The sequence below is a fragment of the Rhinopithecus bieti genome, unplaced genomic scaffold, assembly GCF_001698545.2.
Source record: "Rhinopithecus bieti isolate Rb0 unplaced genomic scaffold, ASM169854v2 scaffold_28055, whole genome shotgun sequence".
NCBI lineage: Eukaryota > Metazoa > Chordata > Mammalia > Primates > Cercopithecidae > Rhinopithecus > Rhinopithecus bieti.
Genome location: NW_016812914.1, coordinates 175,492 through 186,643, shown reverse-complemented (window position 1 = coordinate 186,643; position 11,152 = coordinate 175,492). Strand labels below are relative to the sequence as shown.

The 11,152-nt window shown below is 57.7% G+C and overlaps 2 protein-coding genes across 9 annotated transcripts in view; one reads left to right on the top strand and one right to left on the bottom strand.

The window, feature by feature from the left end:
- Positions 1 to 5,587: 5,587 nt before the first annotated feature.
- On the bottom strand, positions 5,588 to 9,029 carry MICOS13 (mitochondrial contact site and cristae organizing system subunit 13). Its single transcript, XM_017847180.1, has 4 exons — positions 8,593 to 9,029; positions 7,697 to 7,874; positions 7,456 to 7,507; positions 5,588 to 5,815 (listed from the first exon to the last, which is right to left on the bottom strand). Exons 1-4 carry the CDS (start codon positions 8,619 to 8,621, stop codon positions 5,718 to 5,720), a joined length of 357 nt encoding a protein of 118 aa, XP_017702669.1. The 5' UTR covers positions 8,622 to 9,029; the 3' UTR covers positions 5,588 to 5,717.
- The window catches only part of HSD11B1L (hydroxysteroid 11-beta dehydrogenase 1 like), a 9,449-nt gene continuing 7,194 nt past the window's right edge, over positions 8,898 to 11,152 (top strand). For 4 of the 8 annotated variants that reach the window (XM_017847179.1, XM_017847175.1, XM_017847177.1 and 1 more), the window contains exon 1: positions 8,898 to 9,409. The gene's annotated coding sequence lies outside the window, so the exon portion shown is untranslated. Of the gene's footprint in view, positions 9,410 to 9,478; positions 9,500 to 11,152 lie in introns of those variants that run through there. The other 4 variants (XM_017847178.1, XM_017847171.1, XM_017847172.1 and 1 more) reach the window with 3 other exon arrangements.

The following is an 11,152-nucleotide window of genomic DNA, read 5'->3' as shown; positions in this document are numbered from 1 at the left end:
GCTAAGGCAGGAGAATCGCTTGAACCGAGGAGGTGGAGGTTGCAGTGAGCCAAGATCACGCCATTGTACTCCAGCCTGGGGGAGAAGAGCGAGACTCCATCTCAGAAAAAGGAAGTGCAGCTTGATGGTACAGGTTGCCCTGGCCACAGAAGGAATGAAGGCATTTCCTGGATGGGGGAGCACACTGTGAAGGCTCTGAGGCCAACAGGAGCAAGCTTGTGGGAGAAACTGCCAGAAGGCTTTGGGGGAAGAGGGGAATGGCCACAGAGGACAGTGCCATGTATTTTTGACACTCTGGGAGTGAAGTCTCTGGCCATGGGCTACTTGGTGGTCTCCTGAGGTTGTTCTATAGAGTAAGAGGAGCCTTTTCCCTCCAAATCATGGTCCCCATCCTTACGCATGTCTCCAGGAAGCAGCCGAAGCCCAGGTCCCAGAGGGACAGACCCTGCCCTTGGTTTCAGCATGGCAACGCACATGAGTGTCCACTTCGGCCTGCACCTCAGCCAGGGAAACGTCTTCAGAGTTGGCCATGCCTCTAGTGGCAGCCAGCCCAACAATGCCAGGCTCCAACAGCAGGCCTTCACTGGCAAGACTCTCTGAACCAAGATGGACCAGTGCTTTGTGGGTAAGTGGAGTAGACTAACGAGTCCTCATACATACATCCACCAACCCATTCACCCATCCATCTATCCACCCACCCATCCATCCTCCATCTAACCCATGCATCCATCTATCTACCTATCCATCCATCCATCCATCCATCCATTCATCCATCCACACACCCATCCATTCATCATCCATCCACTCACACACCCCATCCATCTACCCCATTCATCCACCTATCTATCCATCCATTCATCCACCCACCCAGTCATCCATCCACCCATCCATTCATCCACCTATCCACCAAATCCAACCCATCCATTCATCATCCACCCACCCATCTACCCCATCATCCATCTACCCATTCACCCATGCATGCATCTACCCATCTAACCACTCATCCCATCCACTCCTTAATCCATCAAGCCATTGACTGTACTCATCCATTAATTCATCCATACTTACTAATCCTCTTCTATTTATTTATTTATTTATTTATTTTTGAGACGGAGTCTCATTCTGTTGCCCAGGCTGGAGTGCAGTGGCCTGATCTTGGCTCACTGTAACCCCCGCCTCCCAGGTTCACACCATTCTCCTGCCTCAGCCTCCCGAGTAGCTGGGACTACAGGCGCCCGCCACCATGCCCAGCTAACTTTTTGTATTTTTTTTTTATAGTAGAGACGGGGTTTCACCGTGTTAGCCATGATGGTCTCGATTTCCTGACCTTGTGATCCGTCCGCTTCGGCCTTCCAAAGCGCTGGGATTACAGTGTCAGCCACTGCGCCCAGCCTCTTATTATTAATATTATTTATTTTTGAGACGAAGTCTCGCTCTGTCACCCAGGCTGGAGTGCAGTGGCGCAATCTCGGCTCACTGCAACCTCCGCCTCCCGGGTTCAAGTGATTCTCCTGCTTCAGCCTCCTGAGTAGCTGGGACTGCAGGCGTGTGCCACCACGCCCGGCTAATTTTTGTATTTTTTTTTTTAGTACAGACGGGGTTCTGCCATGTTGGGCAGGCTGGTCTTGAACTCCTGACCTCAGGTGATCCACCCATCTCGGCCTCCCAAAGTGCTGGGATTGCAGGCGTGGGCCACCTGCCCAGCCCATGCTTACTAATCATCTTCTATACCCCAGGCTCTACACTGGGGTTTGGGGCCACGCCTACTATTAACACATGGTCCCCTCCCTCAGGGAGCTTGCATCCTGTTGAGCTAAGTCACACAAAAGCAAACTGCGGTGCCCAAGGAGAAGAAAAGGTGCTGAACTCTGCCTCAGGACAGGGGCATGGTGACCCTGCGTGTAGGAGAGGAGTCTGCCAGGATGAGGGGCAGAGGGGTCTTACTCTCCTGCAAGGTGAGATGAGGCAGGGTGTGTAGGGACCTGGTGCCCCTGGAATGCAGACGTGGTGTGAGGGTTGAAGCCTGGAAGTTCTCTCCCAGCCTCAGCCTCAAGGAAACCAGCCCTCCTCTTGGCCTGCGTCTTCCTTCTTCCAGAGACCACCCCTGGGGATGAAGGACGCCAGCCCTCCTGTGGCCTCAGTGCTGCCACAGGCCAGCAGAGGGGTCAGAGCACGGGGCTTCCACTGCTGCCTCTGCCATCGCCTGCCTCTAGATAAGTTCCTGCAGTTATCTAGAGGAGGCTACTGAGCTGCTCTGAGGATTGTGGGGTGAAGGGTGTCATCGCAGGACTGCATTCCCTCTCCCTCCAGCTCCGAAAACCGAATTCTACCAAGGCATAGAGCAGCTCCCAAGTCCAAGTTCACTGGGATCACTACTGAAAGTGACAGGAGGCAGCCAAGTGTCTAGGCAGAAAGGGGCAGGTCCCAGGGAAACCCCACCTTCAAGCCAAAAACAGCCTGAAAGCTGCAAGACCAGACTGCTGGTCCTGGAGGAAACCCACCACCCAGAGTGAGAACTTCTGTTCCTGTTTGCCCCCCTTCCTGGTTGATTCTTTCTGAACAATGCCTTTTAAGCAATCGAATGTTGCCCTTTCCAATACTACCTATGGTCTCCCCCTGCCCCCGCAATTCTGAGCCTATAAAATGTCCTGGACCCAGCTACGTGAGGAGGAGAAAACCAGCCCCCGCATCCTCTCTCCGCTGAAAGCTGTTCAGTGGCTCAATAAAATTCTTCTCCTCCCTCCTCAGCCTTCAGTGTCCAGCGTATCCTCGTTCTTCTTGGGCGCAGTACAATAGCTTGGGAACCACGGAATGCAGGTACAAGCTGTAACACAGGAGACTGGGGCATGCCAGCATGGCCAAGCGAGGCCCAGGCTAGGCGTCACTGGCTGGAGGTCCCTGGCTTGCAAAGTGACTGAGAAGAAAAATCCTCCCTCTCTACTGACAGCAAACTCATTTCCAGGACCAGGTGAGATGGGAAGACGCGTGGCTGTCAGCTGCTTCGGTTGTCACCTTGTCCTTCCAGATTTAATTAAAACTGGCTGCTCAGCCCTCAGCCCACACGGGAAGAACCCAGGTTGCCGCTGGCCCATATGGCACTGGATGGATGGGGCCAAGGGTGGGCTAAACGTGCTCTGGGCTGGTGCCACGGAGACCCTGAGCCCAGCATCCCCCCAGCCAGGGTTGGGGACCCTCAGGGCTCACGTTGCTCCTGGTTACCTTGGCTTTTTTTTTTTTTTTTTTTTTTTAAAAGAGACAGGGTCTCACTATTTCACCCAGGCTGGAGTGTGGTGGTAGACTCATGGCTCACCGCAGCCTCAGTGTCCCAGCGATCCTCCTTGCCTCAGCCGGGGCTACAGGCACGTGCCACCGCACCCAGCTAATCACCTCCACTTCTGCTGCACCCACCAGCCCTTGGGATGCCCAGTTAGCACTCACTCCAGGCCAGGGCCGGGCAAGGTGCACTCAAGGCTGGAGCGGGACCATGGGCAGCTGTGGTGACAGGTGAAAGGAAGGGCAGCCACTGATGACAGTCAGCCACTCGGTGTCCCCCACGCCCCAGCCCCAGCTGGCCTCCACCTATGGACTCCCCCGTTCTCTAGCTCTGCCCATCCCACATCGCGACAGGCTCGCTTTCCCTGGACTCCGTTGCTGGCCCATCCTCTCGCTTTCCCTGGACTCCGTTCCTAGCCCATCCTGCTTCCAGCTATCAAGTGACCCCAGCTGTCAATGGCAACGTGCCACAGCCCAGCCTTGCCTTGCTCTCTGGTCTTGGTTGTGGGTGTGGTCGCGTGTTTTCCCAGCCCCTTCCCACCTTCCCAAAGTCACCGCCGGACCTCTGCTCTCTGGAGCTCCGCTTCCATGGCCCCCCAACTCCCCTGACCCCCGGCACGTTCTTGCACACAGGTGCCAGTGGATGGGCGAGGGCGGACTCATGGGATAAAGCCCCCATGAGTGACCCCAGGGAAGAACTAACTCACATTTTCGGAGCTGCAGGACCCAGCCGCCTGGATGGAGGGGAGCAGCCCAGAAGGCAGTTGCTCACTGGCCTTGTCCAGTCCTTCCCCTTTAACAGTGATGGTAACAGGTTTGAGGCTGCAGACGCTCCCTGGCCCAGCCATGGCATCACAGCACTAAGTGCAAACCCCTCCCGTCCCCACAGGCTGGGGCTGTGTGCCTGGGTGCGAGGCGACTGGAAATCCTGCATGCCTAGTGAGGGTTTGTGAACAGCCTGGGCTCCAGACAGGTTGGGCAGACAGAACTGTCGGTGCAAGTTTCTTCATCTGTAAAATGGGCCTGAAGCCTGCTCCTTCCTGGGGCTTCAGGAAGGGCCTGGTGGACGGTGGCAGGAGGCGGTGGGTGCGTGGGTGCTGCTGGCCAGGACGGTGAGCACCGGCTTCCTCCTGCAGCACCGAGGGTCAGGGATGCTCCCCTGCCCTGCTCATCCCTCCCTCACCCTAGACCTGCCCTGACCACTGCTAAGGCCCAGTAAGGACAGGGGTACAGCGGATGTGGGGGACCTGCCCCAGGACCACACTCCTCGGGGGAAGGGGGTGGGTAGGCCCCGTGGGCTCCCCTTCTACCAGATTAGGCCGCTGATCCCAGCCACACCCCTCCTACGCCCTGCTCAGGCCAGGGGCTTCTCCTCTCTGAATGGGACGGGGGGGGGAGATGCCCTGGCCTCTAGTCTCTGCTCCTCTCCTCTGTAACAGCTGTCCCCTCCTGAACTCAGTCCCCTACACCAAGCAACATAAACCCCTGAACTCGTGGGAACGGGGACCCTGTTCCACCTCGGTGAGCATCACCCATCTGCTCCCTGCTCTCAGGGCAGCATCCTACGGAGGCCTCCGGCCCCACCCAAGCCCCCCACCGCCACACCCCCATCTGCCTGGAGCCACCAGGCCTCTTGCCATCACCAACCCTGTGGACCGCCCTCTGTGGCTGGATGCTGGGAGCCTCTCAGGGAGCCCCTCAACAGGCCCGGCCTCCCAGGGCTCATGCCTGATGCGGGGGACCTGTGCAGGCTGCCAGGTAGCTCGGCCAGCGAGTGGCAGGGGTGTCAGGGAAGGCGTCCCAGGGGAGAGGGGATGTCCGGGAGACCCTCTGAATGGCAACAAACACCTGGATTTCCTTCAACGGCCAGGAATCCCTATAGGGTTGTCGAGGAGAGGGTGGAATGAGGGTGGAGTCCAGCCAACGAAGGGCCGGGACAGGAGCTGAGGAGGGCGGAAACCAGTGGCCCCGGGGGCTCCTGCCCTGTGTCCTACAGGGAAGCAGACCCCACTTCTGTCCACTCTGGCTCTTCCACTGTCCTACCCTGGTCTCAGCCCTCCAAAACCAAGACCCCGCAAAACCCAGGCTTGGCCAAAGCACTTTCCCGGCCCCAGAGCACGGCCTGTGGAGCACCGGGAGCAACTGCTCTGACCTCTGACTCCCCGCACCAGAGCAGACGGCAGAGAGGAGAGCTATGGCCTGTGGTCAAGATCAAGCCCTGACAAGCCATCAGGAGCCCGAAGCCCAGGCTTTGGTGCTCTGGGCACCACCAGGCCGACCCTGTGCCCCTTGGGGCCAGCACACTGGTCAGGGAACACTTCCGAAGTCCTTTATTGGGCCGGCAAGGCCGGGAGCTGCCCTCGGAGTGGGGTCCCAGTCTGGAGTCTTCAGGTCAGTGGTAGCCCTGCCCATTCTGGCTGGGGCAGGCGGCCCCTGCTGACTTGCTACTTGGTGCGTGCCTTCACATACTCCCAGCCCTCCTTGGAGTACTCACGGGCCTTGGAGGGGGCCACCGACAGAGCTGACATCACCGTCATGATGCCTGTGGGAAAGGGACGGCCACTGGTGATGCTCCCCTCCCAGCCTCACCCAGCCTCCAACCCCTGGGAAACGCTGAGTTTTTTTTTTGGGTGGTGGGCAGGGGGACAGGGGACGGAGTCTCACTCTGTCTCCCAGGCTGGAGTGCAGTAGTGCGATCTTGGCTCACTGCAACCTTCGCCTCCCGGGTTCAAGTGATTCTCCTGCCTCAGCCTCCCAAGTAGCTGGGACTACAAGCGCACCACCATACCGGGCTAATTTTTTTTTTTTGGAGATGGAGGCTCACTCTGTCACCCAGGCTGGAGTGCAGTAGTGCAACCTCAGCTCACTGCAACCTCCGCCTCCTGGGTTCAAGCAATTCTCCTGCCTCAGCCTCCCAAGTAGCAGCTGGGATTACAGGCGCGCACCACCAAGCCCAGCTAATTTTTGTATTTTTAGTAGAGATGGGGTTTCACCATGTTGCCCAGGCTGGTCTTGAACTCCTGACTTCAGATGATCCGCCCGCCTCAGCCTCCCAAAGTGCTGGGATTACAGGCGTGAGCCACCACACCCAGCCTAATTTTTGTATTTTTAGTAGAGATAGGGTTTCACTATGTTGGCCAGGCTGGTCTTGAACTTCTGACCTTGTGATCTGCCCTCCTCAGCCTCCCAAAGTGCTAGCATTACAGGCATGAGTCACCATACCCGGCTTTGTTTTGTTTTTTAGAGACAGGGTTTCCCTCCGTTGCCCACGCTGGAGTACGGTGGTGTGATCATAGCTCACTGCAGCCTTGAACTCCAGGGCTCAAGTCATCCTCCTACCTAAAATTCCCGAGCAACTGAGATTACAGGCACACGCCACCATGCCCAGCTAATTAAAAAAGATTTTTATTTTTTATTTTTTATTTTTGTAGAGAGAGGGTCTCATTATATTGCCCAGGCTCTTCTCAAACTCCTGGCTTCAAGCAATCCTTCTGCCTTGGATTCCAAAAGTGCTGATAGCCATGAGCCAACACACGCAGTAAGCAAAAATTTTTTAGAACAACTTCCAGTAGAAACTGAGGCAGCGGTGGGACAGGGCTTTGCCTTGTCGAAGCTCATAGAACAAGCTCTGATGTGGGCGGGCCCAGGCCTCCTGCCTCTCATTCTACCAGGCGTTGCACAACCCAGCCCTCAAAGGCTCCCCCCAATCCCCTTCCCTAGAATCTCCACTCTTTTCCTTTGTATTTATTTATTTATTTTTGAGACAGAGTCTCGCTCTGTCACCGAGGCTGGAGTGCAGTGGCACCACCTCTGCTCACTGCAATCTCTACCTCCTGGGTTCAAGCGATTCTCCTGCCTCAGCCTCCCGAGTAGTTGGGACTACAGATATGCGCCACCACACCCAGCTAATTTTTGTATTTTTAGTAGAGACAGGGTTTCACCATGTTGGCCAGGATGGTCTCGAACTCCTGACTTCAGATGATCCACCCACCTCGGCCTCCCAAAGTGCTGGGATTACAGGCGTGAGCCACCGTGCTCGGCCTCCTTTCTCTTTTAGATCCCTAAGAGACACATGTTGGGCAGGAAGGGGGATGGACAGAAAGGAATGGCCAGGAAGTGGGGAGAGGCGCTAGACTGGGGTGTCTGCAGCAACCTCCCAAGTAAAGAAACTGGGTGCCTTACCTGCATTCCAGGAGTCACGGATGGGAAAGTCAATCTTTGGAGGGGCTGGGAGCTGGGAAAAGAGATGAGCAGAAAGAAGTGGTGAAAAGGCTCAGCAGCCCATCCCCAGAAGCGGAGGGAGGAGGACAGGCCTGAGAATCAGGCCAGCATAAATATGGAGAACGACATCAGGCAGGGCTGGAGGGACCCCCCAGGAGCTCACCACCCGCCAAGCCCTGGCCTCGCTCCCAGCCCAGAGTACCTGGGGTATCTGCAGGCCCGTCTGCTGACACACGTACTGGCTGAACTGGTACATGGCGGGCGGGACCACCTCTCCAGCCTTCTGTAGGGCTGCCTGGCTCTTGTCGCTGGGCCCCAGCAGCTCCTGGTCGTACACCAGGTAGACGGCGCCCCCAGCCACACTTCCCTTGATGAGGAACCTGCGGGCAGGGACGGGAGGAGCAGAAGCTCAGCGGACACTGACCGCCACCCTCGGAGCTAAAGGCCCACGGAGACAGTGAGACCCTCCTGGGGGCTCACCGTCCACAGGTGACACTCTGTTGTGTAGCACCGTCCACAGGTGACACTCTGTAGTGTAGCACCGTCGACCCAGACTCCCATTATATATAGCACTCGATTTACAATGTGCAAGGCAGGGCGGCTGGACGCCACTTTAACTGATACACTGAAACCCAGAGGGGGAGAGTGGGTCACTCAAGGTCCCACAGTGCGCGGGGGCAGTGAAGACGTAAGATCCTTGACATTCTAGAAGCCTTCCAGCCCTGGAGAAACCAAGTGCTCCTGGGCGCCTCCTGCCCGCTGTCACTCCGAGCACGCATTCACCTCCCATCCACGCCAGCGGCAGGATTCACCGGCATTCCCACTTCACAGAGAAGACAACTGAGGCTCGGAGGCGGAGGCTGACACCGCGAGGGGAACGCCAAGGGCTCGCTGGGAGGCAGGAGGGAGGGGACTGGCGACCTCGGGAAGCCCCACCCCGCTGGAGCCTCAGTTTCCCTATCTGGCCCATAGGCGGGGGACGAAGGGGAGGTGACCCTACGGAAAGCGAAGAGCAGATCGGGACCAGACTGGAGACAGGGGTGCTCACAGAAAGGGACTTTTTCGGGGACTCAGGTTCCCTCCGGCTCCCCCACGCACCTCATCAGCGACCACACACGGGCCACCATGGTCGCTCGGATCCACGCGCAAGGACACTCGACTCGCCCGCCGCTTCCTGTCGCGGTCCTGCAGAGGCCTCGGGGAGGTGTAGTCTTTCTTGCCCGACGCAAGGTCCTCTGGGAGTCGTAGTCTCTGACGGCTCTGAGTCCAAAGAAAGGCTGCCGTCCCGCAGCGAGGGGCCGCTGGGAAATGGACGCTTTAAGGCCCGGGCCGCCGCAAGGCTATCTGGGAAATGTAGTCAGCACGGCGCTATTTGTAACTGCCCGCGGAGCCTCCTGGGAAATGTAGTTCGGCCCGGCCCGGTCCTAGCGGCGTGAGGGGAAAGAGTCGTTAGGTGCCTGGCTGAAGCCTGAAGGTAACCCGAGAAGAAGTCGGAACCCGAGAGATCCACCCGCGCCCGCGCGGGGAACCAAGGGCCCGGACCTAGGAAGAGTGTGCCTAGAAGGCAGTTGTCACGGCAACGCGAGGGCGGGATTGTTCGAGAGCGGCGGCCCCCTCACGTGATCGATTCGGAGGCGGGGCGTCCGCCCAGGGGGCGGGGCCGGGCCCCTGCTGGGAGGTGGAGACCAGGCGGGGACTGTTGCCCGGCGACGCTCCGGCGCTGGGTCCCCGCGGCCTGGCTCCTCCCCGGGAGAAGGTGGGCTTCCAGTCACGTGACCCGGGCGCTACGGGAGGGGGCGCGGTCGGGTACCCGGCAGGAGGCGGCCGAGAAGAGAGGACCGTGGGGGCGTTCGCGTGGCTCCCAGGCCGGGACCCCAGCCCCGCTGGACAGTGGGGGAAACTGAGGCCTGAGTGGGTGAGTGCACGGTTTAGGGGTGCGCAGCGGGTCACAGGCCCGCTTTGTTCAGAGGGGAAGCTAAGGACCGCCGAGGTCAAGAAAGGGCCGGTGAGTTCTGCAGGGATTTGGTTCCCCCCCATTTCTCCCGCATTTCGGCCGGCTGCTGTAACCATTCATCTGCCCATCCATCTGTCCATACGTCCATCCTTCCATCCATCCATCTGTCCATCCACACTTCCGCTCATCCATCTGAATCCCCATCCATCCACCCATCCGTTCATCCATCTGTCCGCCCATCCACCCACCCATCCATTCATCCATCTGCTCCCCCCATCCTTCCACCCATCCATCTGTCCATCCATCCATCTATTTATTTGGCCATCCACTCATCCATCCGTCCATACATCCATAAATACATTCATGCATCTGTCCGTCCATACGTCCATCCTTCCATCCATTTATGTGTTCCCCCCGTTTATCCATTCATCCATCCATCCACTCATCTGTCCGTCCATCATCCATCCATCCACCCGTCCATCTATTCATCTGGTCATCCACCCACCCATCCATCCTTGTATCTGTGCATCCATCCACCCATCCGTCCACCCGTCTGTCCATCTGGTCCCACTTCCCCCTGCCAGGCTGCTGCAGTCAGTATGGAGCTGGGGGTGGAAAGAGGGATGAGCAGAGGGGCTTCATGGGCTGTCCCTGGAAGGGGAAAAGGTGGAAGCTCGTTGCTTGCTGTGGGCATGCCTGGTGTGTTTGGGGAAGGCGAGGAGTTCACTCTTTTGAGAACTGAACGATTCATTAATGGGGCCATGGGAGAGGAGGATAGACAGGTAGTCAGGGTCTATACCTGCAGGGCCTCATGGGGTGCAGTGAGGAGCCTGGTTTCCACCAGTTGCAGTGGGGACCCCTGAGAGGGTTTGGAGCAGGCAGGGCCATGGCCATGTTGCTTTTGACACAGATGCCTTTGGCTGCGTGGACAGGAGAGGCAGGGAGGGAATGAGTGTGGACATGGGGAAGCCAGTGTGGAGGTGGGGGAGACCAAGTGGGAGATGGAAGGGAGGCCAGAGGAAAAATGGGGGTGGTCAGGCCAGGAGTAGGGTTTAAGAGGGAAGTAACAATCTGGGAGCCCTGGAGAGAGACAGAAAGGGACAGCTGGGGAGAGATTGGAGAGGGAGAATTGATAAGATCTGAAAACCATGAGCTCATGGGGGTGAAAAGCTAGAAGGAGGTGAGGATAATGCCTGGGTCTCCTATTTAGGGACAGGGGACAGTGGGGCTAGTTCGGGGATGGTGAGCTGGGGAGAGAAGCAGGTGTGGGGTGACATGCTGAGCCTGGATTGGGTCCTGCTGGCTCTAAGGGGCCTGGAGGTTGTCAAGAGGAGACACCCAGAGAACAGCAGAGGCAAAGAACCTAGGGCTGGACCTACAGATGGGAGATTTCGGGGCTCCTCAACGATCCCCTTCATCTGGTTTGTCTCATCTTCCTGGTTCTGGAAGTCTTCTTCCCCTTGTCCCACTGACTTTTTTTTTTTTTTTTTTTTTTTTTTTTTTTTTTGAGATGGAGTCTTGCTCTGTCGCCCAGGCTGGAGTGCAGTGGCCGGATCTCAGCTCACTGCAAGCTCCGCCTCCTGGGTTCACACCATTCTCCTGCCTCAGCCTCCAGAGTAGCTGGGACTACAGGCGCCTGCCACGTCGCCCGGCTAGTTTTTTGTATTTTTTAGTAGAGAGGGGGTTTCACTGTGTTAGCCAGGA

Coding starts and splice junctions, on each gene's coding strand:
- MICOS13 (XM_017847180.1), bottom strand. CDS start 8,621: ATGGTGGCCCGTGTGTGGTCGCTGATGAG. Junction 7,875..8,592: donor CGTGTGTGGTCGCTGATGAG/GTGCGTGGGGGA, acceptor CCCTGCCCGCAG/GTTCCTCATCAAGGGAAGTG. Junction 7,508..7,696: donor CGGGCCTGCAGATACCCCAG/GTACTCTGGGCT, acceptor CTCTTTTCCCAG/CTCCCAGCCCCTCCAAAGAT.